The sequence below is a fragment of the Contarinia nasturtii genome, unplaced genomic scaffold, assembly GCF_009176525.2.
Source record: "Contarinia nasturtii isolate CC-2019 unplaced genomic scaffold, AAFC_CNas_1.1 Cnas_scaffold_350, whole genome shotgun sequence".
In the NCBI taxonomy this organism is placed as follows: Eukaryota; Metazoa; Arthropoda; class Insecta; order Diptera; family Cecidomyiidae; genus Contarinia; species Contarinia nasturtii.
In genome coordinates, this window is record NW_022197705.1 from 4,907,126 (window position 1) to 4,934,784 (window position 27,659).

The 27,659-nt window shown below is 34.3% G+C and overlaps 1 protein-coding gene across 10 annotated transcripts in view; it reads right to left on the minus strand.

Annotated features, from left to right (window-relative positions):
- LOC116337909 (probable G-protein coupled receptor 158) overlaps positions 1–27,659 on the minus strand; it is a 59,126-nt gene that overhangs the window by 2,788 nt on the left and 28,679 nt on the right. For 9 of the 10 annotated variants that reach the window (XM_031762862.1, XM_031762867.1, XM_031762860.1 and 6 more), the window contains 10 exons: positions 5,648–6,203; positions 4,406–4,806; positions 4,230–4,313; positions 3,747–4,152; positions 3,496–3,564; positions 2,915–3,316; positions 2,564–2,758; positions 2,255–2,376; positions 1,877–1,988; positions 488–508 (listed from right to left, as the gene is read on the minus strand). In XM_031762862.1, the coding sequence (XP_031618722.1) occupies positions 488–508; positions 1,877–1,988; positions 2,255–2,376; positions 2,564–2,758; positions 2,915–3,316; positions 3,496–3,564; positions 3,747–4,152; positions 4,230–4,313; positions 4,406–4,806; positions 5,648–6,154 (2,319 nt within the window). In that variant the 5' untranslated portion in view covers positions 6,155–6,203. The remainder of the gene's footprint in view (positions 1–487; positions 509–1,876; positions 1,989–2,254; positions 2,377–2,563; positions 2,759–2,914; positions 3,317–3,495; positions 3,565–3,746; positions 4,153–4,229; positions 4,314–4,405; positions 4,807–5,647; positions 6,204–27,659) is intronic. The other variant, XM_031762868.1, reaches the window with a different exon arrangement.

A 27,659-nucleotide genomic window follows, 5' to 3' on the forward strand; every position in this document is an offset into this window, starting at 1 on the left:
TTTGTTGTTATAAACCCATACAAGATTTGTTCGGTTATGAATTGGGGTGAAAAAAAAAAGTTTCAAGCTGTGTATGCATTGCTCTTAAATCGATGTGAAAACAAATTGCAAATCAGCTCTATTGTATATTGGCACAATGCAGGCAACCAAATAACAGAGCACACTGACATTTTTTTCGCATATATATTTGCGGCATAGAAATATTTGCCGATTTTCAAAATTATATTCGCGAAAGCCTGACAATTTAAGCAGAATATATAAATAGACGAATGCTTATTTTTATGCGAAACAGATAATGTGTTTGTTATATCAGCTTGATATCTTCTTTGAACAAAAAATAGCTTGGAATCTGATTAAAGTTCATAAAAACTGTCGTCATTGACAGCAACAGCTGCGAAAAAAGTGCAATAGCCGAAGCGAATCAAAAAATTGTGAAAAGCAAATAAAAATATAAATAAAAGAGCTAGCAAGATCTACATTTGCTTACCTTATCACGACTTCCCTTTTTCTATAAATTCATTTTTAACGAATCGACATAGAGAAGGAGAGTCATACAGTCAATGAGTTTTTTTTTATCGTGTGGTTTTTTGAAAATGTTTTGGGTTTTTGGTATTGAGTTCGGTTTTGTATGGAGGCAACATGTATGCGTGATTATTATCGTTTGTCAATGTGTGTGTATATATTATATATGTTTTATTGTGAGATGAGATTTGATGGGACAAAAATATTAATGAAATATTAATAGTTAATTTGGCTCTAATTTTATAGAATAAAATATGTATATATAAAAAAAAAGTTGTCTATTTAATATATGTATATCGATAGATATTCTAAATGGTAAAATTGTCACTAAATTGCTTTCAAACTAATCTAAATTGGGAAAATAAAATAATTATCGAAAACTATACATAATCTCGAATAGGTTTCATAAAAAAAACCAAATTCCGGGCAATTTTGGTGAATCAGTGAAATTTGCATTTTCATTCATTGAATATTTGGCAACCAAACAGACTGCAAAACTTTGATTTTGGTTATATACAGATATATTGGTTCATTGGTTGGGTGTGTTTGTGTAAAAGGGGTTATAACGCAATAAAAGTTGTTTAAATGGCTTTTAAATGACGGTCTCAAATGGTTGGACGATCAAAAATTTTACGGTTAATTTATTATTGAAACACAACGCGAAATGTATACGTGTATTATATAGTGCATGTAGGACAATAGCGAGCGGCAATGCATATCAAGAACATGGAAGAGAATTTAATGAAATGGATTTTACAATCAATTAATTTAATTTTTAAAGCTTTTAGGCCCAACAATAATGAATGTGAATTGTGTGAAAGTGGACATTTACAACCATTTATTTTACTTTTTTTTCCTGTGATCAATATATTTACACTTTCGCTCGTGCGAAATGTACAGGAGTTTTTTTTTTTTGGTGAAATACATTCGAAATTTGATACTAATGGCATTGTAATTGGGTAACGCCTTTCAATAAAACATGCAATGATCACAGAGGACATTCGATTCGAAGCAGCATAGTACGTATACAATACATTTAGGCAGTAGCAAAGAGAAAGAAACGACAAATGAAATCACACTTATTTCGCATCGGTGTCGTGAGCGATTAAATGACATCGAAAAATTACCATTAAACACACGATGGACAACATCAAATAAAAATTGATTACATTAAGCGTACACACAATGAATGTCTACAAATTCTTTTCTTTGCTTTCTAAATTCAAATTCAGTACATTTTTCACGATTTTTTTTGCTTTCGTTTATTTATTTTCTCGTGAATTTTCTCTTGCACACCAAAACTAGAGCATACACACAAGAACGAAATGAATAATAAAAACACTCAGTAAATTACCTGCAACGAAAATCTTCGGTGTGCAGGCTTACGACCACCTCGTCTCTTGCTAATATGCGGATTATCCTGTCGAAGTGTTTTATTCTTCAACACTTCAAGTTGGGTGTACAATCTACGAACAAAAATTTGTGTCGGCAGCAAAATCAAAATAGCCACCATAAGCGCCACCAATGGCAATGGTAGACCGAGCAAGTACGCAAATCGTATGACATTGTCAGAGTGCATGAGTGGGAAAAAAAAAAGAAAAATCAAATTCGAAACGAACAAATTTAATCAATGAACATCAAATAGACACGCAATTTGCCTGACTCGACAAGCAAAAAAAGAAGAAGATATTGCAAACATTAGAATGAAAAAGTGACTGAGCAAACATGGTACCTTTTTAATTCAGCTCGTATATCTTCTGGGCTCATTTCAGATATTGTCAATTCGCCAATGTCTGGATCGCCTAAGTAAATGCCAGCATAAGCACCACCATGATGGCTCGTATCATGTGCACCCTATCAATTCATATTAATATCAATTTTCGATTTGTTTTATTCGACAGCACACAATTTGTGTTCAATGCATAAGCAAATTTCGATAATGTTCAAATGATTTTGAAAACAATTTAATCTAATATATATTCAATCGTTGGCACGTCGCACAAGATTAGTGCGACTGAAAAATGAAAACGAGAAGCGATACCTGTTTATGTTGGTACCAAAGCTTTGGCAAGAATATCAGTCCCATCGTCAGTGTGTTGGTGAATTGTGAACGTAGAAAAAGTATTAAAAATATTGTTCCCGGACCCCATGAATTCAGATAAATAGCACGCAAAATGTAAAAGTTCACCGAAACAATAAATTCAGCTGAAATCGATGCAACCAGAAATTGTCTTTCCTATACGAAGCGCACGTACACAAAAAAAAGACAAAAATTCAAATTAGGATTGAGTGAGTGACATTTTCAATTTAAAGAGAATTCTCTTTTGTTATCGTTTTTTTTTTAATTCTACCATTTTCAAGAGGGAAAATAAATCACATTTGAATCACTTACCCGGAATTGTGTGTTGGCATTGCGACTTGCGATGGCCAAATGTAAACCAAATGTCAATATTAATATTTCACTAAATTGCGTCACAAATTCCCATTTCATTTGTTGGCATGTATTCGTTTGCACTTCTTGCAATCCTTCAAGTGCAGCCGTTTGTATAAGATCCATTGATGATGCGGTAAATGCTGACATATAGCATACAACGGCAAATATCATCGATGACAAATATTTCAATAGATCAATATCACGCAATACCCATCGATGCGCTTTTCGCGTACGAAATTCGACTAAGTGACGATATAATTTTAATATGATTGCACCATAGCACACGATGAAACCAAGCTCACGGAACCATGGTTCTAACAGGCAACGTACAGTCGATGCAGGAAAGAAGTGTAGACCAACCTAAATATCGAATGCATAATAAATGAGGCGATGAAACAAATGAAGAAGATAGAACACACATATACACAGGAGAAAGAGTTTGCTTTCTGTTAAAATCACAGTTTTTAATTAAATTCGTACAATCATTGTTTTTTTTTCTTCCTTTCTTCTTCTCTTTCAATTTTGAATTTCAAACTCACCGAGGCATACATTAAAAGGATTCCTAATAAAATTATTTCTAAAACGGTCCACATGCCGCTCGAGATGGTCTGAGTAATAGAGGAAATTGAAAATTTACATTAAGATTGTTAATTTATTATAAATGGCATTTTGTGTGCTATGAGCGAGGAGTGAACCAAAGAGACTTTGTATATCAGCATTGAATATGTGTATTCTCTCTCGCTTTTTCTCGCTCGCACATTGATACATTTTATGGTAGAAAACTTATTACCTTGCATTTTCTTTGTCGGAATACAATAATGGCTAAAATTAAACAGCTGAACATGCAAGAACCAAGTATAACGCCAATCGAAAACCGTAATAAAGTTTCCGTTAAAAAATAATCATGCGGTTCGCCGTCGCTACATTCACCCTTCTCATTACAATGTTCACATCCGCCTGGACATGGAATGCACGAATAATTTCCGGCGCCACTGTTGCCGCCATTCATTTCCATATCCTGCGCATCAAATCCTTGCAACGTTTGATTTGGCACATAGTAACCGAAATTACACAGGCATGTGTATGATGTGCGTTGTTTATTTCCAACACTACCACCACTGACACCGCTACTGCCACTGCCACCGTGTGTATCATTTAACATTGATTTAAAACAAAATGTTGTTTCCGTATCACAGCTGCAAAACCCAACGAAACAAGTTTAGCTTTTTTCTTCGTTATATTTTCATCATAAAATGCAATCATGACAGATTACCTGTGTTTTTTTCCAAAAATTGGTTCGCTTAAAGCATCGTTACATGGATCATCGTCGGCGGCTATGAATGAGCTGGCAACAGTTCTGAAAGTTCAAGAAAATACACACAGATACATAAATTATCACATGAATCTTGTCACATTTCTTTGAATCAATTATTGATAAACGCAACATACTTAATTCCATTGGCTTGAAAATTCACACTGAACGGCCAAAGCCAACGTCCTTTTAAGGCGCCACAATCACGAAACGGCGGTCCCCAGAATTGTGCACCTTCAGTATGATTCCATGCTAATCCCAATTCACGCCAATAAGAACGAAAGTAGGTGTGATTGCTTGACACTTCGGGCGCAATATCAATTATATCACGAAATTGTACGACAGCCAATTTCAATGATGGGGCTGCAATTGCAATTGCCAATAAACCCTCATCTTCTTGCGTCATCAGTGATTCAGTGGCGATGGCATTCGCTTGGTTTCGTATCTCCGCCGTTATCGTATTCGCTGGACGTATTGTATTCAAATAATCGGCCAACTTTTTGGCTGCACCAATTGTTACATCGTACGAATCATAGAACTTGATGACCAACACAGATGATACGGCAAAATGACATATAAATCGAAAGAAACAGATTAAATTGATGAATTAAAATATTGTGAAATTGATTTCAAAACCTTTTCGCACACAAAATTAACATCTATCTTATCTGAAGCTTATACTATATGTGTATGTATTACATGTGACTGTGTAGAAGTTAAGCAGAAACGCCCAAAGCATATACATTTTACAAATGGAATGAAATCAATATCAATTCTACACGTTGATATTTAATGTTTTCCATGTCTTCTGTTATACACCGTAAACGAAATGGTTTTGGCTAAAGGATATATCCTGAAACCGGTGAGTTGGAACTAAAATCTTCTTATTGACATTAATCTCAGTTCAACCATAAAAGTAACATGCAATAAAAGCCGAGCATATAAACTCTAGAAATTAACTGTTCGCTCGACCTCTTTATCTTCATGTGGCAGCGAAACATATTTTAGAAGCAAGAAAAAGTAGGAACGAGAATGTGAAGAAAATACGTCTTCAAGTAAGCCGTTCGCTTAAATGCGAACCAAAAAACACCAAACTGAAAGCCGCCATTCGAATAAAATCCAAGGCATAATATTGATTTGTTGTCATCAATATCATCTTGTTGGTCGTTCCCTGTGAGAGTGTGTGTGTATATGCGAGCTTAACACTTCTATTTGAGTCTGTGGATGATGATACAAATGCACACACAATACAAAGCTTCTAAATGTCACCGTAAAATTTATTGGCACGATGAGAAAAAAAATAAAACGAATAAAAATTGTGCGAGTCGAAGTCGGTTTATGTTTTATTCGAAACGAAGTAAAATAAATGTATTGCTTACCGGATCTGGTGGCGTTTCTTCTAAAACTTTTGGTTCGCATTGTTGGTGTGGTTCCGCATTGGCAACGTCTATATTCAATAACAACAATGAAATTACCGCACACAATATAACCGAAACGGATGAATTACGGATGGTGGTGGCTCGTCCGCGAAACCACATTTTAATGTATTGAATGGATTTTTTATTCTTTCTATTGCAATTGCCATGATAAATTTGCGCATTCACACGACAATCATTCGATACGGTATTATTATCGTTTATTATACACCTTTGTGATCGTTGTCTCTTTTGCCAGTTACATTGGTCGTAATTTCTTTGTTCCGTCACATTATGCTCAACTAAATCAATAATGTCATCATCGTCATCGGTGCTAAATGCCGTAAAAATTTTCGTTTGTATTGCAGCCGTTGTTGCTGCTGCCGCTGCTGCTGCCACATCATCACCATCACAGCCGAATCGATTCCGATTGTTTAATGTTAAACAATTACTCGGTTGATAACCAACCATCTCACCACCACCAATTTTTTATTGCAGATATGTGTTTATCAGCCAACATCTATATGAAATGAAAATGAAAATAAACGTCAAATTACAACTATCATAAATAATGCGACGGAATGCCTGTTCGATTGGTTTGTGTTCGTTGACTGGCAAAATCTATCTATAAAAATACACAAACCGAACGGGCATTCATATAAAACTAGTCTATTCATTATATTTATTGATTGTCGTTGTTGTCATCATTTGAACTGAAAACAGCAGCAACAACAACAACGAAAAGCCACAACATCACGTCTCGCAAATAATAAACAATGAATTGTGGAACGTATGTCGATTATTATTAGAACTATCGAATGGAGACGAAGAGATAGAGTAAAAAAACGTTCCATTGTTTAGAATGATAATTACAAAAAAGGCGTATGCTCTGAATAGATAATTCGAATTCGATGGAATTCAATTGAAGGTGAACGGGTGAGTGAGAAAATGGGAAGTGGATACAAAGAGAGAAGTGAAAATCAAAGGGAGAAGAAAACATAACCACAAATGAGAGATAAATCATTGAAAAAATGATCGGGTAAATCAATACTGACAATAGAACATAATCATCAATAGATTTATAACCCGCACACAATCATTTGTTAGTGCCAGTTTTCACAATTCAATATCTTCGAGTATTTTTTTTTTGTTTTGTATTGATCATGATTTTTGCTATTTTGAGTTATTGATTGTACGGCCATCGTGCTTCGTTTATTTCAATAAGCTATGTTTCTTTTGCCCACCACCAGCCGTCATACAAGCAGACATTTTATCAAGCTGTTGGCAATGTACCATTAATTACAGCTGAATTGTGTGCAAAAGCTTCCGATTGGATGTCGAGCAATAATAAAAGCGGTCATAATTTTAAGCCGACGGCTCTTTATTGATAAATAATAATAATCATAATAAATGATGTTCTCGCACGAATCCACGGGCATCTTCTTATCGAACACCCATGACTATTCTATTGACATGTTGTCAGAAGAATTCCATGTGGGATTGACGCATTCTGTCTTCACTTGATGTATTTGGGGATGAGTTTTAATCGTGGAAAGATGTTGATGAACATTTATTCGGTATTTCGTTTGATTTATTTTGAGCAAGCGCTGAATGTGTCTTCCGCAAATCAAATTTTATGTTGAGCAATGTTGTTGCTCTACAATACAAATGCTTGATACTATTATTATTACATTCTCGAAATAAATCACATTAAAGCACGGAACTGTTGCTTGGAACAAATACAAATGAAGTGCCATTTGAAAATCAACAGAGAGAAATTACCTACATAAATATGTGGTGGTTTGTATATGGAAACACCACACGAGTCAAGAGCTCAATAATAGTAGTGATATAATGAGATTTTGCGTCGGCATCATACGTATTGAAACGACAAAGAAAAGTTTCCCCCGAGTAAGCACAAATGAAAAAAATAGAAGAATTAATTTCACTAAAGTAGAAATGAAAAAGAGAACGATACATGTCACTTTAAGACGTTTTCAATAAAAATCTCCCGAAGACCAAAGTTTTTCACTTCAACTAAAGTAACAAAAAGAGAAGACAGAAAGGAAATGGCAACAAAAAATAAGGAAAATGATAATTCTGTCGAAGTTTTGTTATCAAGAGCCACCGGCAAAAAACCGAACTTCATTCCGTTTCTTCTTTTTTTTTTTAAATTTAATGTGGTTGTGTATAATAGTCGAGGCCTGAACTGCACAAGAATTTATTTGTTGTGTAATCAGAAATGGAGATTTCCAGCAGTCTATTTTGTAGATGCTGCCACCATCTTAACGTCTCTGCCCTTACCACTTTTCCAATTGAAATGAAACAAACGGCAAAATGAACTCAAGACGAATGAAATACGGTTCTTATTTTCTTGAAGAACACACTTCGGTGATAAAATGTTTACATCGTTGCCTGTGTGCGTGTGTGTGTGTGTGTGTGTGAGAGAGAGAGAGAGAGAGAGAGTTTGTGTCTCATTGTGTAAATTGGCTGTTGAAGAAATATATCTTGTACCTAGGGGGTTCCGACTTATACGAATGTTCCATATGCGAGCGAATGTTTCATACAAATTTTGCGAATGGTGGCGGATGTTTCATACGAATTTGCGGACGGTGTCGAATGTTTCATACACATTTTGCGGATGGCGCATATGAAAAGTCATATTTTTACATTCAAAAAGTCAAAGTGACAGATTAGTTGACAGAGATTCAAGCCGAATTGATATTTTTTTGGTAATATTGAGTGAAATTTTTCTAAAATGGTAAATAAATCTTTGTCACTCGTAATATAATCACTGTAAGGCACCGTTGTGAAAGGTTTTTATTTTGATTGACGAAACTTTCAATTTCTTTTATATTATCTGAATTTATTTCTAAAATCTCACTTTTCGAATCGAATACGGCTTCTAAAATAATATTCAACAAAAAATCTTGTAATTTTTTTTTCGACTGTTTTTCAAATTTAGTTGAGAACAATCACATTGTGTTTGAAACTGCTACGACAAACTGAACACAGCAATGTGTATGTACAAATGTCACACGACAGTTTGTCGCATCTAGCAAGACGTATGCGGCATCCGCGAATGGTTGCGAATGAAATGTACGAATTTTCTAAGATGTTGATGCGGATGAATATACTTTACTTCGTATATTTCATGTATGAATAGAAAAATGTTCATATATTCCGTATAAAATGGCATTCGCATATAGTAAAATGCCCCTTGTCTTGTACCGTATAGCAAATAATATATTGTTACATGTACGATAAACGGCAAAAGGTCATCAGCAGCAACAACAACAATAGTGACAACATCAGAAGTTGTTCAATTTCGAACGAGGAAAAAACGAAGCGGTTGTCCCAACATTTGCCATCCATTCAAAACGTTTACACAAGCGGCAATCAATATTCTCCAGAGAATAGCACAATGTCGAATTTCAAGTCCAACCTGCATTTTATTCTATTTTTCCGTCAATCGTCTTCTTCTTCAATTCTCATCTCGTTCGCTTGTTCACCCATTAACCATTATTCATTTCGAACGTTTCATTATTTTATCGTTAAAATTGTTATGTACTTTCGGTTGAAAAAAAAAACGACGACACCAAGTATTTTGGGCCACGATTTACGAGGAAGGAAAATGACGAGTTTTCTCTTGTGTTCAGGAAAATTGTATTATTTTATAAAAGCGACCAAAGAGATGTACAAATTTTGTAAAAGAGAATGAGAAAGTAAGCCCAAATCGATGTGGTTCGTTGGCCAAATTGAATAACAAAAATGGTAGATTTTCAAACCGAACAACAGTAATAACAACAATAAAATGACCAGAAAATGATGAAATCCTCAAAAACCATCGGACCGTTTAACTTTAGAACGATCAAAGCGCAGTGAATAAAAGGAGTTAAAGAAAAATAAATAATTCAACGGAAGCGATTAGTTTTTTTTTTATCGGGTCGAGCGAATACGGAGATCAAAAATTCCCCGAATACGGGGCTCTCTGTTGCTGTAAAAAAACTGATGCGTGGTTGCCATGTCTATTCGTATTTTCTTAATCATATTTGTATTGAATCAAACTGCACACAGCATGACACAATTATGATCAAAATCGATGTAGAAACTTTTTTCCCCAGCGATAAAACTTATTCGGCACATTCAGTGAAAAAATGCGGCCAACGTGTACAGTATCATCCCTTTAATCCGGCATGTTTATCTCGGGGGCCCATGAGAAGATTTCGTCATGACTATGGCAGTGTATGATTTTAACATTCGCGTTCACATTTACATTCATAGCTGAATTTATGTCTACAAATCCATATACACACACAAACCAACGCACTTTCGTCGATATTATTAAACATATCGACCATTTTATCAACGATTCGATCGATAAAATTCACATAAAATACAGGCTGTACGACGATTGCGATGTCGCTATTTCATTCGAGCGGGCATATTTATTTGTGCTCTTTTCGGATATCATTTGACAGCATCGTTGACTATACGCACATAGTCAATAAAAAGCGTATTTATAAGCCAAAGCAATGACAATAAAATCGAAACAACAACTTTGAATATTCGTATATTGGCACAGCAAGTTGTAATTGTTGTTTTGTCATTTCACAGCCAGTCACAAATGTGTCGCATAGTTTTACGACTGAATGTAGTATACACAGAGCAAGTGAGCATCCAGAATTTTCATATCATTGTTGAACAGAACAGAAGCAAACAAAATTTGTGTATTCGTGATTTTCGATCATCTACCGCATCTGAAATGAGCGTTTTGCATTTTACATCGATATATTTTTGTATATCTTAAGTTGTCAGCATGAAATTGAATACAAAATACATTCAAACGCCGAACAGAGGTTGCACAGAATATATGTATGTATGTGTTTAGAGGAAATCGAATTTTCAATCAGATTTTTCTTCAAAGTATTCACAATGACATGACGTGACGCGTGCTGTCTGTTGTTAATGTCAACACTTCACTATCTGTTTCTCTGTCTCCCTTCATTCTCTGTGATTTGTTCACATTCAACGACCCAATGATAAGCGGCCACTGAGCTGTTTTTATTATCATCAGAAGTGATCGATAGCAAAAACACATCACATGCCAATTTAATATCTGGTTTATCGAATGTAAACGAAGATATTAACACTGCTAATACATATTTGATGAGCCAGGATTTCATTTCACTCAAATTTTATGGCAATTGAACAAGGGGAAAAAAGTGCCATGTTTTTTTCTGCACAAACATCGAACGCACATGTTGATACGTAAAACAATTTCGAAATTCAATTCTGAACTGATTTTTAAATCATTAGCTCACAAAATCAGAAATGAAAAATTTAAAAGTGAATGAAAAAGTTGGAAAAAGCAAAGCAACGGGGAAACGCATTTTCTTCATTTTCTTCAACATGAAAATGCTGGAGCTGTCGAATTACGATCGAAAATTTGATGGATATTTCCAACATTACTTTTCCGCCCAGCCAAAAGTGCTCTTTCGAAACTATATTGAATTTTCTACTCTTCTCAATTGCGTACTTTCTTTTCTTATTCCAAGCATTCTTTTCATTTCATTGAATCTTGTAACCATTGATGCTGATCATCTGAATTGCAATGTGTATGGTACATTTCGTATGGTACACAGTTTGGTAAATGAAAAATTTGAAATACTTTATTGGATTAACACATATGCACAAACAAGTGTATGTGTTACATGCTAGCGAATATACCAAATGTTACGATTTTTTAGTTGTCATAAATCTTTAATCCGAGAAGTAAAGTATTGAAAAGCATTTTCCACTTTTATCGATTCCATTCGTCCGCAAAATGTAGTTAGAGTGTGTGTGTGTGTGTTCGGATGTGGTTTTCTTGATGTGAAATTAATGTTTCACAGTAAAATGCGCTCAAAATATCAAGGAATTGAAATATCCGAAACGAACGTTTTATTGATTCATTCAATATTGCAAACGGATTGTAACATACTTGGATATGGTGTGTGTGCAAACGAGAAGTGACTGTGATAAGTTCTTAGCTTAGAGGCAAGATGAAAAAGAGCAAAAACGACACAGCATAAAATGTATTGAAAATGAAAAGAACATTTCGATAATACTCAAGTTTTACGAATTCATTGGGAAAAAGTTGACCACTTTTTGCACGATGATGTGTATTTATAATGTCTAGCATTTGAGTTGTTTTCAAGCTTTTTCTTCATCTTATTCTTCTCCTCGCCCTTCTTTTTCATATAGCATTCAATATTGAAACGAAATAACTCGATACAGAATTCTGTCTTTCATTATCGTTCATATGTTATTACATCACAAGTATGTTTTTACATTACTTTCAGCCGTTTTTCATTTGATATCGCGTCTCGTATTAAGAACGTGAGCAATATTTATCAAAAATATTGTAGCTCTTATCAGTTCTTATTCTTAACAAAGATGTGTCTTTAAATGAATGAGGGTAACTTGTCTTTTGAATTTTTCGCACTTGACGAAAAGTGTTCATGTAATTTGAGAGAAAATTATTGATTGGGTTAGAATATAAAACCCGACTTGAAGTAAAAATCAATAAAATTGGAATAAAACACTTTTTTGAATGCGATTTTTATTCTAGATGACTCTTTGTACAAGAGAGAATGTGATAAGAGCGAGATAAGAGTGCAGAATAACAAGTAAATTGTTTTGACCGAATAAAATTTCGAACAAAAACAAAGACGTTAGGTCAAAGAACATACTTTTAAGATTAAGGATATACTGTAAAATCAAATTTGAAAATTAGATAAAAGCTCAAAATTGAAAGAAGAATAACTAACAACAACATTTTTTATTAAATGAAACTTTTTTCCGAAATGCCAAAGTATACCATTGAGTTTTTGTTGAAGCTTTCGATATTGAAACTCGGACAACAGAATTTCATCTTCTACTGTCGTTCATAAGTCATTGTATAACAAGCATGATTGCACATTACTTTCATAAACTAATTCTTCATTTGACATATACATGTCACCGACGTCGAAAAAAGAGAAAAAGAATTAATTAATTGAGACACATGGAAATCGTATGAGTAATTTAATTCGGGTCAATGTGCACGTTCATCCGTAGTAAATGTACAATCAATTACATAGATGGCATATAATGGATTATAAGTTTAAGAACATATACATTTGGCACGAAAACACTCTGACATTTGATGGGATAAAGATAGAGAAAAAAAATGTTGTCTGCAAAAGCAATTGGAAGAGAAAATACTATTAGTACTAATGCTATACACTCGTCTCAGCCAATAGAAATTCTCAGTTGAGAAAAAAAAAGAAGTGGCGAACAAACAGAATTGTGTGTTGTTACATTAAATTTTTCGAATCAATAAAATGGCATGGAAAAACTCTTATTCTCACTCGCTCGCACACTGTCCGTGTATGCATGTCGCCTTAGAGCTACATTCAAGGCTCATCGATGGATTTTTTTTATTGCATTACGCGAATTTAGCGCTCAAAGCGTTATATTCATTGTCGACATCAGGACATAGAAATGAATCGACGAAGCGATAACGAACTTTTTTCATTCCATTTACATTTGACAGTTACAGTTCTTCGCTTTTACTAAATCTACGTGTATGCTTCGTGGGAGGAAGAGATACACACTCCATTTGCCATATGCTTCGAATATTGTTTTTTTTTTCCTTCGCTCTATTCACTATTCGGTGTTCTTGTTTTCGTATGTCGTCGTTTGTTTCACGATAAAAGTGTGCCTTTTTCGCATTGTTTCATTCATTGTGGCGCAAAATTTTTAAGGCGATTTCATCTCGGTGACAATATGAGCCAAAAAGTGCTATATTTCCCACTTCGTCGAAGGCATAAAAAAACGAAGAATGAGGAAGAATAGACATTGCTCGATGGGAAAACAACTGAAGACAATGTTTAGATAAAAAGGTATGTGATCTTCTTTTTTTACTTGTTTTTTATTCGGTAGTGTTCAGTGAGGAGACAACAATGGGTCTGCTATCTTGTCGTTGTTTTTTTATTGTGTGTGTGTTGAAGATAAAAGCTTTTGGCATTCAGGGTGAGTACACTTCTGTTGGATTTTCGTCATTTTACGTGTTATTCTGTTGTTCTTCATCTCTTTTGTTGAATGGTTTTACTCATTCTTTATCACTTTTGGTCAGAGTGTGTGTGTGTTTGTGTTTTAGAAAATGTGATGATAACAATGCGGGCAATTCGGAACAATAGAGATGACTACACACAACTACTTAAATTCTGAGAATGTATTTGCGCTTGATCATGTTTACTCTTTTTCTTTCGTCCTCTCGTTGTGAATTTTACAAGAAGAAATGAATAAATTTCAACATTCGCACACACACAGACACACACACACACACACTTAAGGCAATGAATCATTCTATTATTCACTGTTCATCTCATGTGAGTGGCGATATCATGAAAATACGAAGCGAAAATTTGTCTCTGGGAAAATGCACGTGTGTAAATTGATTTCACCTTCTTTTACCAACGTCATCATCATCATCCAAGCCATCAGGGATGTGATTGAATATGGTGTGAAATCAGCACATAAAGTGCTCTTATGCTTTCGCCTCCGACCGATTTTTATTCATAATTCTAATTTAATACAATAGCAAATGCTTTTCAGAATAGAATCAGCAGATGAAGCAGCAAATGGTGTGCAAGATTTCCATTTTTTTACCGAAACCCTTTTTTTACATGCTGTGCTCTGATTAGTATTCAATGGCATTTTTTTGCTGCCACTCATTCGCACACTTTCGATGAAAAAAATAAATATTTAACAAATATGTGTTCGATGCAGTGCACTTTTTATCCTCTTCTTTAAAAACATGATTCAGGAATATACGAACCTGATGATTTGTGCTATTTTCACACTTTTTTTTTCTTCAACCAAATACCAACGATGATAGCATTGTATAGGCATGAATGCATATACGGGTCGAGACGGTTTTTCATTCTCGTTGCCTTTTTTTATCCACCAACACTTACCACCACATTATTATTTGATTTTGGGGTTGAGTGACAAATTAGAAAACACTTTGGAAAAATGGTTTCATGTAATGATGCGACGTCTCTCATTTAAAATCCTTTTTTTTTTGCTGACGTTGTTTTTCGACCAAACTGTTTCCCATCATATCACCGATTGAAAATGCGAAACAGTTCAAATTAATGCGATAAATGTATTGTGATTTTTTTTTGTTAGTTCAGCCGTCAACCCTAAATCAGATTTTTCGATGATGGTGTGCCAAAAACATGAGCTGCACAAATACAGGTAAAGGTATACGAGTTGAAGCGAAAATATTAACTGCGAACAAAAATCGATGGGAAAAAATGTAATTTGAACCAAAAACACTCACAAACCACTCACACAAAAAAAAATCGGCCCACATAAATAAGGCCGAAAAAAAATACATGGGGCGAAAATTCAATAAATGGTAACTGTTTGAGCTGTGTCAGCTAGCTTATAGAGTTTGAACGCACACATTTATTAGATTCGTACAGTTTTCCAGCGTAAATGTTGTGTGAAGGCAAAAGTTTCGATTTACTGTGAGACGCACACTCAACGTGTATTCTGTGCCAAACTGATAAAAATGTGTCGTGTACAGTAATCTCAAGTATGTCTTTGGACAACAACAGCACAAAAATATTTCTATTTGTATAAACAACACAAAATCTCGATCGTGTGCTGAAGAATGACACGAACACATACAAAAGTTTGTCTAATTTTTGCGCCGTTTCTTGATGTCGTCATATTTCTCGGCAGAGAATGGGATTTGATGATTTCGTTCGGTACGGCAATTTACCATAAATGACAACATTCCAACAACCAAAGGGCACACAAAAACCAACCACCCCGGGAATATATATATACATGTATTGATAATATGTGAAACATTTTTCTTGCAATTTGTTGAAATTGTATTCATTCTTCATGGATGCTAATTCAATACACACTACAGAGGCAACGAAAAACACATCCATATTTCGTGTTTTCTTTCTCGTTTGAAATTTTTCGACAACAACAACATCATCACCGAAACAAATTTATCTTGTTTCTTTTGGTTGCTGTTGATGTATGTGTTTGTGTGTGGTTTTTTCTCATGTTCAATGAGAAAGCAAAGATTTAAAGTGGATTGAACATGAAGAAGATAAATGTGGATATAAGTAATGTTGAATAAATTCTCCTATCGCTCTCTCAATCAAGGGAGAGCGACGAGATAGTTTATGGGCAAGTTTTTTTTTCTTATTCAGAATAAGAGTGAGTTTTTACGGTAAAATTAAAAGTTCCATCAAAACAAACGACCTCTCACTGGATCACATACACAAACACATCCATTTCCCAACAGACTAATTTTAGCACACAATTGTAAATCATTGCAAATGTGATTCAGCAAGTTCCAAGAAATAGTTTTTTTTTTCCAAATTTGTGTTATAACAACTTTATGTAATCGCATTAACTTTTTTTCGACCTTCAAAAGCATATCAAAAGAGACTTTTGAAGTTCTGAAACATAAAATAATTAACTGAAATGGCATAATATTTTGTAATTGAACACGGTCGGATATAATGTTGATTTGTTGAACACAATATAGTTGAAGGCACTGAAACACCAATTAATATCTTCTACATTTTTCCATTTCTATTTGACATATATCAAAAATAATGGAAGCGTAACATAATGTTCGAGGGGAAAAGCATGAAACTGAAACTGTTCGCTCGCAGAGCTCACATATAGTGAAAAGTGATTACCAATTTTATTTTTTGTTGTTCTCTCCCTCTCTCTCTCTCTCTCTCTCTCTCTCTCAAACACATATATATTATTTCGGAACAAGAGCCGAATCTCGCGATTTTTCTTCGATGTTTTTTTCACCGTACTCGATGTGTGTTGTCATAGTAATCAGACCGTGTAACCGATTTTGAAGCAGAAAAAACGGACCGAAACTACGTCAAACTTTTCGTTACTCTACGATGAAAAATTCCCACAACATAACAAAATGAATGTGTGTGTGCCCGCTTCGAAGGAATACGAACGCAAAATATAGGGCATGTTAATTACAATGGATGGTTTTAATACACGAGAAAAAAAATTGAAATCCGAAATATTTGTCGTGGGTGAAAAGTAATTTATCTCGAATCCGTCAAAAAAAATTCAAGCGAAAAAAAAAATGGATGAGTGAACGAAATTTTTTTTAGCAATAACAATGAGTGTCGTCGAAAATTCAATTATTACATATGATCCATAGGATATGCATGGAAGTGCTCTTGAGTTAGCTATAAGTTGCTGATGTATACATATTTGTAGGAATTGTTGATGTATACGAGCCATATGACCTGTAAAAATTGAACTGGCACTTTTGATGGCTGAATTCGTGCTCTGGATTTCGAAAAATGTCAGTTTAATTACACCAGTGGTTTGCCATTTACAGTCTCGATCCAATTTTGCCAACATTTTCATCTATCTCCATTTCGTGCCATGTATTTTGCCTCTTGCCACTCTCTACTGTTCGCATTTATAATTCGAATCCATAACCATTGAATCATTTGTTACCAATTTTAATTTGTTTCATCTCCCACCTCATTGATTTTAAAACTCTTTTTTTTTTGGCATTGACCGAAAAAAATCCCAATTTTATCGCGGTAAAATGTTCAACTTTAAAACATGTATGGTCGTTCATGCGATGAAAAATAAATATTTTCAGTTGTCATTCAATCTTTTGTTGATTCAGCAAATTAAAAATTAATTGGAACTTCTTCAAAAATTCGACGGCCGGATGTTCCAACCATTTGGTCAACTGTCAGTATGATGTTACCTCGTAAGCAGTGAAGTGAACCGGTTTGACATTTCTCATACAAACCGATTTCGGAGCGGTATTTCGGGATTGGTTTCGTTTTGTGTGAACGAAACGGAGCAAGCGGAACGTTCCGAGAATGGTTTGTATGGTTAAGTATGTGTACGTGAATAGCAATGCACACTAATACACACACAGCCGTTGTACGGTCGTGTGTATACTGCACAGTGTAAACCATTTTCGGAACGTTCCGCTTGCTCCGGTTCGTTCGGTAAGTGAAACCAATGAAATGGTTTGGTTTTGGTTCACTTCACTGCTCGTAAGCATTATCTATTCTTGGCAAAAAAATGCAATCCGCAAAAAATACGGAACATAATATCTTTAATGGCAACGAGAAAGCTATGTTTAAACTTCATCAACAAACACGATTTCTCTTTGCACATTTCGGTTGGCATGTGGTGCACGACAACGGTTCCTTAAAGTTATATAAATGTATCATCGTGTATCGTAGAACGAGAATCAATTTCTCTCGAATTCATTTATTCGATACAATATTCGGGTGAATCCCAACTCGAAAATAGTTTGAAACTGTCAAAATGTCACAAATGTCACGATACATAATTTAAAAGCGTTGCAACCGCACAGTTTCACACAAGCGAATTCGTTTCGGATAAATTGCCAACAAATCTGGCTACAAAACAACCATTTCAATGTTTATAATTTGAAAAGTTAACAACATAACAAACATTAAGTTCAATCAATGTATGCATATATTGTTTGGAAATGGAATATGAATCGCATGCCGGTTTGTGTCTCGAAGTATTCTGAGCATTCGCCTCAAAATCTATTTTAATCGGTTTGGCTGTAAAATTGCGAATGTCAGTGTGTTGTTTAGCTCAAAAATAGTTTTTGAGTTCATCATCATCATCGCCAACATCATCGGTGGTACTCTTAATCAGGTCGCTTGAACATGAAATATATAGCTTGATTTATAAGCATTAAATGAATATATCTCCGTGTTTCACACTGTGCTGAATGCAATAATCGTCCTACAACCGTGTTATGTAAAGATTTATAGAGGGACAAAGGTACAATTTTCAGGTGAAAGTTGTGAGCTGATGTGTTCGGTCACAACATCAACAGCCCCACTGGATGGCTGGATGGAAAGAAAGAGAGATAGGGTGTGTGAGTGTATGTGTAATTAAATTCTACGCAAAGCCTTTGTTTGCACCACTGAATCCATCTTAATGATTTTACTGTTGGATTCGTTCAATAGAGTAAAACACACTTTGCGGTGGATGCATTCAAGCTTTACTCTATACAAATACAAGCAAACTTATTCTCACTCTTGTACACACATACCGCTCATCGTCACTATTGAATAGAAAATTGACGCATGGAAACGATGTTTCGATTTCAAAGTGTGTCGCATCTTTGTCAGTGTCACAGGCAAGTGTATAAGCTGCATATTGTGGGGTTATTTATGAAACGTCCACATCTTACCATGGGATTTGTTGCTAGTTTTATTTATATAAAAACATTTTATCGCTCTTGGTGTTTATTAGACAGGATCTCTTTCTTCCACACTCCTCTTCCCCGTCTTGCTATATCTCTGTATTTCTCAGAGTTTAATCGATGATGGAGTTGATATCGGAGTCATTGTTATGGCATGCACACGTTTTCTTGCCACACGTACACAATGGATTTCGCATTTCCCTATTATTCTTATTATTATCAAAGCATAAATATTCGATGAACGAAGCGCTTTATTGATTTACACAGATTCATTTTTTTCTCTCTTTCTCTTCATTCCATAATTCGAAAAAGCTCTATGGATTTTTGCCAACGCAACTAAACGCACTAGGCAACATTCATGGTAACCAAAACGGCTGTTGCCAAGACAACAATTTACATTCCATGCTCATTCGTACCCGCTGCCATTCTCCCTCTCTCTATCTGTGTATGTCTTTACTCCGCTTTCACTAAGGAACCTCAAACGATGTGCATATGGTTTCTTTTTGGTGGTAGACTTCAATGAGTGCATTGAATGGATCTTTTTTTGGAGTATGTGTACAGAATATTCCATTGGTGTTGATTAGACATGACGGAAATGTAATCACATTCTACTCTTTTTTTTTCTTTTCTTCAGCAAACATTAATACGCATCCGAAGCCTCCGATTACAGTTTGTTTTTGTATTACGAACTGTTGTTGTGTTTGACATTAGCGCCGTTTATCCAAAGAAGAAAATAAGACCGAAAGACACAAAATTGTGTTTGCTTGTTTGTAAATACATTCTATTAATGCAAACATCTCGTAAGCGTAGGCATTCGTTTTTGCATACAGCCTTCTTCCCAATAAGCCGTTTTGTGTTACGAAATACACAAGAATGTGTATCGGGTTCAGGGTGAAATTTTAACCACTCCATAAAATCGAAATACATAAATGTGATACACATAGAATGTGAAAAAAAAATTGAAGCGTCTGCTAGATATGCTATATATTTGTATGATTTTGTTTGCGCCATTTTATATATATAATCAATCAACATTTTATGTAGAATATTTTCGCACAGCATGTCAACTATGGTACAATCGTGTAAAATGTAATGATAAAAGAAGAAAAAGCCGGGAACGTGAATGCATCATATTGCTAGCAAATGCTCCCCGTTCAAAATGTATGCTCACGTATACAATGATGCGGCTAACAACGGCAATGCCAACGACTATGACGCTAATGATGTTATCTTTTGAATTTTCACCCATCCATACGGTAGCTTAAACAGAAAATGAACAATTGAGCGCTGGTGTACGCCAACCGGAAATCGAATTGTTCAAATTTAAATTTTGTAACACAGAGAATTCATTGACTAATCCTCGCACATTTTGTGAAAAGCTTAAAAGAATTGAAATTACAGTCAGAACAATGAAGCACCGCAATCTCCATCAAATGGGATAAATTTAAATGAGTTTAACTTCCATTTTGTAGTATTATACGTATACGATAAATCGTACTGTTGTTTGACTAACTGAAACCATAGCACTTTGCAAATATCCCATGTCTGATTCGAATCTTGCGAAGAATTGCGATTTAATAATTGCGACGAAGATTCATTTGCACCCGAGTGCTATACGGAATTTTGTGAGCCACTGATGCGGCAAAAGGCTAAAAAAACGCTGAACAAGGACTGAAAATCTGATACGATAATGGAATTTCGGTATTGTTTTCGTCACAATTTTACTCTTACTTCTATGCATTTCTTTTTATCACCGTCGGTCTTACCGCTTTCGCTTTCACTTCATCTCGGCTTTTTTTCCATGACATTTCGATTCAAACTTATAATAAAGTTTGCCATCCGAATGACGCTGACTAAAAGAATAAAATTTCGATTTATTTTTTGTTGTTGTATTTTTTCTTCGATTTTCTCTTCATTCTCATTTTTCGCTTTTTTTGTTTCGCATGTTCATAACCTTTCAGTTCACGTACAAATGAAACCATATTGATTTGCTCCTTCGCATACAGACACCCTTCAGTTTACTTTACAGGGTGAGTGAACTGTAGAAATAAGGGATAATTATATTATTTGGAGCGAACGTTTCGGCACTCAGCATGTAAGTTGTTTTAAAAACGGTTGGGATTGTTTCTGAAAAAAGGTGGTGAGGGGGGTATTAACAAGCCATTAGTAAAAATGGTTTACAAATTGAAACTAGTTTGAAACTAATCATTCACCCGTCGTTGCATGTGTATATTTAAATTGTTTTGTAAATTGCTAGCAAAATATTTGCAAAATGCACAAAATTGCAACTTATATGCAAATGTAACATAGCACATACAATTTTTCTATTTCCTGCATGCTTCCGTGCAAACGTGCATTTACATTCAAATGACGTACATTGTATGCAGAAACATTTCAACGCTATCGTGTTCTTTTTTTCGTTGCCATCAACACCACCGCCACTGCCACCGACTCTTTTCATAAATGCCATTTTTTCACACTTCGTGTAATCGAAAAAATGAAAAATATCGGGCAATTTCTTTTTCTGCGCACGTTCATAGTTCGGCGCTTATATTTTTAATGAATCAAACTTTTTCTGTGTCTTTCCGTTTTCATCATTTTTACAAACGGAATTCAATCAATGTCTTCACAAGAATTGACAATAGAGAGACAGTTTCATTTGGAGATTTTGCTTTCGCGATTCTTCGGAAATGTTTTGCATATATATTTTTTATTCTATTGTATTTCGCGTGCGATATTCCCCATTGCATGTTCAAGTGTTCGCAAGTACGTCGGTGTGACATTAAAACCATTTATTTCTACACTCGTTGTTAATGTAACAGAATCGATACATCGGTGAGAATTGAATAAACACTATCATGTAGATTGTAATCCGGTTAATGAGCTAAAATATCGTGCAGAAGTTGTAGTGCCAATTCATTTTTATTCAATTATATTGTTAAGATTGGTGTAACATAATATAAAATTGGTTCCATTGTAGCGTACTTGTAACATTGTGATTGAAAACTATCAAAGAAAATCGATTCCACCTTGAAACATGGACAAATGTACAGCACATGTTTCACATACACACATTAATGATTTACATTACCTTACGAAGCAATTCTTTCATCATTCACATCGAACTTGATCGAAGCTATGTGATAAAGCACTTTCTTTTCCTTAATTAAATCACAAAATTATAGAAGATTGAAATGTTATGTATTATGAGAATTAGATGGAGTTTTGCTTTTGCTTACTCGCCTCTGGCATCGTATTGCCATAAAAAATACAAAACACGTTGGAAAATCGAAAAGCGGTAGTATGAACGTGAAGAAGATAGTTTTTTCTATGATATTTATTTTTAAATTGAATTGTATTGAAGTAAAAGTTTCTTGAAAAGCACTTGAATTTCGCTTCGCCATCATTATTTTGAATAAATGAGAGACTTTCGATTGAATAGTGGATACTTCAACGTCTTCTCGTGTTTTTATTGAAAAAAGTTTGATTTTCGCCATCTGCGCGATTCACAGATGGTAATTTTTAATGAATAAGTCGGATGGGAAATTGAACTTGAATAAAATACCGTCATTGATAATTGCAATCTTAAGCAACTTTCAAATAGTGCGGACAATTTCAAACAATTAATTTTTTATTATTTTTTGAATGCCCGCTTCAGAAATTTTGATATAATAAAAAGTTAGTTGACTAGGCTATTATATTTGTGATGTTATTTTGACTGAACCATTTCCAGTATATCCAATTAATTTCAGTTAAAATGAGTGCGAATGAAAAAGGAATAGTCATTGAATTCGACCATCAAAAAAAGATTCAATTCATCGCTTAGCTCCCGAGTTGTTTGATAAGATTTGTAAATCTCCTTCAATTTATCATCACAGTTCTTCATTCGTCGCTTCCGTTTCTTGATAATTGCATCCATTTTCGAGCGGCTATCATTTGAAAATTCTTTTGACATTCGTTCAATCACTGCCAATTCATTTCCAATCAAATCCAAATGGAACAAAAAACAAAACACTCGATTTTGGTACAATTTTGTTATGATATCGTACGTAATCCAGAAATTCTAGTCGATATTGCTCAAATAGTAATTCTATGCAAAAGTCTGTCGATATGATCGATGTAATTATAAAAAATCCGAATCACTTCAATCGACGATGTTCATGTTCGATTTACTGAAAAATTTACCAAAATTGACGTTTTCACTTCAGTTTACGATTCAATAATTGATAACAAGCATACAAACAAAATACTTTCCAATTTGATAACATCGTTAACATGACCAAGCGTATGGGGCCGGTGGGTTATTTGAGAAAAATGACCAATCGCTGCAGAAAATCGATGCAATATACAATATAGGAATCCGTAAATAGCAATCATTGTGTCTTTTTGTCGTTTGATATTCCGTACAAAAGCTCCAGAAATCAAAGTAAGGCAAAATGTATACAATCCACTTTTGTTGTTGCATCTCTTATAGAATTCTTGTTGGATAGAAAACTACTAGGGGCTTAATACGACAAAAAATTCACAGGAATTCACGTAAATTCACACTTTTGAATCGAGTGGTTATTGATGAGTTCGGTGAATTCGTGTGAATAGAATGAAATGTGTCAAAATAATAAAGTGAGGTTATGATAACCGCAATATTTTTTAATTTATTATTTTTTTTAATATTTCCGATTTTTTTCGATAGAAAATCGCTCAAAATTGAAAATAAAATTAATTTTTATTACAATAAAAAAATATAAAAAACATTTACAATTTCGTTACACAAAATATAAATATTGCAGTAACTGCCAGCAGAAACTATTCACCACTATCTCACATATTTGAATGAAATCGCCGTAGAATTCACTGGAATTCATTCCTTTGAATTAAGCCCCTTAGAAAACTATGAACGGAATGAGGTTTGAAGTATACTTCATTGGCCATCCAATCAAAAGCAAAACTAAACCTAAAGTGGTCATTTAAACTAATTTATTGATGTGGTTGAAGCCATTCGGGCTCAGCAGCGCTGCTTCTGTGTCCATTAAAATGCAAAGTAATTTGAATGTAATAACATCAATTTGAAATTAAAATGTTGCTTCAGTGTTTCAATTGCATATAATCGATTACAAAATCAATTACAAAAGCAAAGATATGATCTATGGCGTACACAAACACACTGTAGCACTATAGGCGGCATATGAAATATGAAAATTGATGGATATAAATTTTGCTTTATAGGTGAATTTCATTTTGTATTCAAATAGATATCAGCATTTTGAGTTGTAAATTCCATGTATTCTCGAACAATTAACGTTCGATGAAACAAATTCATTTGAAATTTCTTCTTTTTCTCAAGACTTACTTCTTCTTCCTTCTATTACTTAAGTTACACGTGAGGAAATTGACGTTATGAAATTCAGACTTTATTGAACATTTTTTTTTTTTTGAAATAAACTACGTAGATGTTTATAAATACGATTTAATTTCTTTCTAGATTTCTTTTAATTGAAAGACTTGAAAAAAAAATAATAATCGATTGTAAAATTAATTGCAAAACCAAAGATATGATCAATGCCGTACAGAAATAAACAGTACACCATGCTATCAACTAACCACCTTTACATTTGAAATATGGAAATAGGTATGGGGAAGAGAAAGATAAATATTTATAAAGTTGCAATGCGATATAGTCAGTTTGAAAGTTGCATTCAATGTGACGCATAAAATTGCATCCAGAGAAAGCGACGAAGGAAAATAATATTGGATACTGACAAACATATATACAGAGTGTATGATTGTCTTCGTGAAATCCAATAAAATTTATTTATTTTCCAAGAAATGAATTTTTCTTTTCACAAAGTTTGAAACATTTTTTTGCTGTTTACATTTCCATAAAGAAATGATTCGCCTCGTGACGAACCATTGAATATATATATCGCAATGGAGATGTGCATCATTTCTATTTCCTTGGAAGCTATTTCGTGATGGATATTTATTCTATTTGCGGAATCGAACTGAAGATACTTTCATGGAAATGCTTCAAGAGTTTGTGGCGTTGCATCGCTCAGTCTTATCATATTGAAGAAATAACATAACTTTAGTGATGTCAGTCATTTCATCGATTATTTTGCTCAAATTCGAAGGAAATGATTTGATATGTCAAAAGAATCACATGACGGTGGCGATTTACGGTGGCATTTGGTATTATTTGTAATAGTTACTCGGTATTGAAAACGGCTTTGTTAAAATAAGAGCCGAATTTCGTTGTTCATATTGATTTATAGTTTTTGGGCGAGCAAGGTGTTCGTGAAGTTCAGGCGATTTAATTTCCGTTTTTGCCGTCATTTCATGTAATGAAATTAGTGTAGCATATGAAGTGGATTAAACATTGATATGGAAAAGTTAGCCCAATGAATGTAAAGTAGCACTGAAGTGTGTGTGTATTTTCCATGCGGCCCTAACGCTCCGCTGTTTTTTTCTTTATTTCTGTTTGTTCGATATAAATATGGAATAGTTCGTGAAATTGTTTTAGCACAAATTGTGCTTTTCATTGAAACAATCTATAACAAACAAAACCGAACTCAATTTCTGTTTCATGGATTAATATGGTTCATTCGAAATTATGTTTCGAACAAAGTTGGAATCGCCAATGGCAATGTAATATAACTAATTCATATTTATATTGGGAGTGAAAAAAATGCTTTTTTTGGAGAACGCAATAAAACTTTATTATAATGCTATTTAAAAATTCAGATATTTTTGGGGAAAAACATACGACAAAAGACGTGTATGTTTTAGTATCAGTGTGTATTATCAAATGAAGTAGATGAAAAAGAAGACAGAAAAAAAAGAAGAAAACTGAATGTAGAATAGCATATAAACCAAAAAATGTATGAAAAAAAAGAAATATACACTAATGAAAGAAAAGTTCTACTGAGAATTCGCTTCAGCAATTCCGACTGGTTTTTTTCTTCTCATTTACGTACAGACAGGGCACAACAAAGTGCAAACGAATAGCGGGTACGAGTATATGTGAAAGGGAGGCAGAGAGAAATAGAAGAAAAACAGAGAATAAAGAGAATACAGAGGGCAAGCACGCAAGTGAACAAAGAAAGCAGCAAATTCTTTTCGAATTCAAACGGAACAATTTTCGTGCGTTGGAATGCGCAATTTGAAAACATTTCCTCTTCGACTTATTCTTTTGACAATTTTCAGTCGTTGTCGACAATCAAGCGCAAACTCCAGCCCAAGTACTGAAAAAAGCGAACAGCATAAAAGTGATGAAAATGAATCGAAAAAAGAAAAACAAAAAGCGAGCGCGCTAACATTCAAAATGTTTTTGGTGATGATTTGAAAAGCGTGACGCTAAAAAAGCAAAAGTTATTCTATACGCCAACACATTCGAAGAGAATGGAAAACGAAGCGACAAAATACTTTTCATTTTTTAGTCATTTTGCTTCGTTTTTTTTCATTCGTAGAGCATGCATAAAACAAGAACGGAAGTTCATATATGATGAAATACTCTTTTACTTTTTTCTCTTTTGCTTTTTTGTCGCAGCGCATTAATTTGAATTGTCCAAATCGTTTTGCCCGAAGTGCAATATTTTAGGCATACGTGTCACAATTTGGTGTACGGCAAACTAAGATATACACACACACACACACACACATAGCACAAATTGTATAAATTCAACCAAATTTAATTTCGTAAAGCTTATTGACAAAGGCAACGACAAAGTTGATACGGAAAAATCAGCAGAAACACTGCTGCATTGCAAAATTCCGCCTACTGAATATCAATTTATTTGATTTTCATTTTTTTTGTCATTCTGTCGGCGTGTGCGAGAGAGTTTCTGAACACGGACGTTGAAATGTTTGAGGGACAGAGACAAAATGGTGGAGATGAAACTTACGTAAAAAAAACATTCAGTGTTGAAGTCGTTTAAATGGAGAACGTGTTTGAATCGTCTGAATGGGTAAACGCTCAATGGATGTTAGTAAGGTAACAGATATTGATGCGACTCACTTACTGCTTCAAGAAGATTTTCTTAGCGCACACATTCACTCTATCTCACTCACTTTCTAATTAGAATTCTGAATGAATCATAAATTAATGCTGGAATTGTGCCTAAAATACTACCGTGAATGACTTGACAAAACTTAATGCTGCTTTCACACTTGAATTGCGTGACGCAACATCATTCTACACACATACGAAGCACCATCCAAAATCGAGCTCATCGAAAAGCGTTCATTTGTTGAAACTTAAACATTTGTTCAGCGAACTTTATAAACTTGGAAACACATTGATTTTTCTCTTTAATTCTCGCTACCATCCTTCTCCATTTTTTTTATTTTCAGTTCAATGCAATTGATAAATTTATGTATATATTGTGTAATTGTAGAGCTGAGCAGCTAAATTAGATGGGAGAAACGTCGATGGTATTGCGTGTGCTGCGTATGTAAAAGCTCAATGCCAATAAGTGAATATTACGTCAAATAGTTCGTTGAATGTTTCGTGTGATATGGTATTTAATTGATTCTGGCGTCGGTTGGGAGGTATCTTTTGTAAATTAACGCAACGATTGTGTTCATTTCGGAAAACACCCTGAACTGAAATTATGGCACTTAAACACAATATATTTTTCCAACCTTGATGTAATTCTTGAA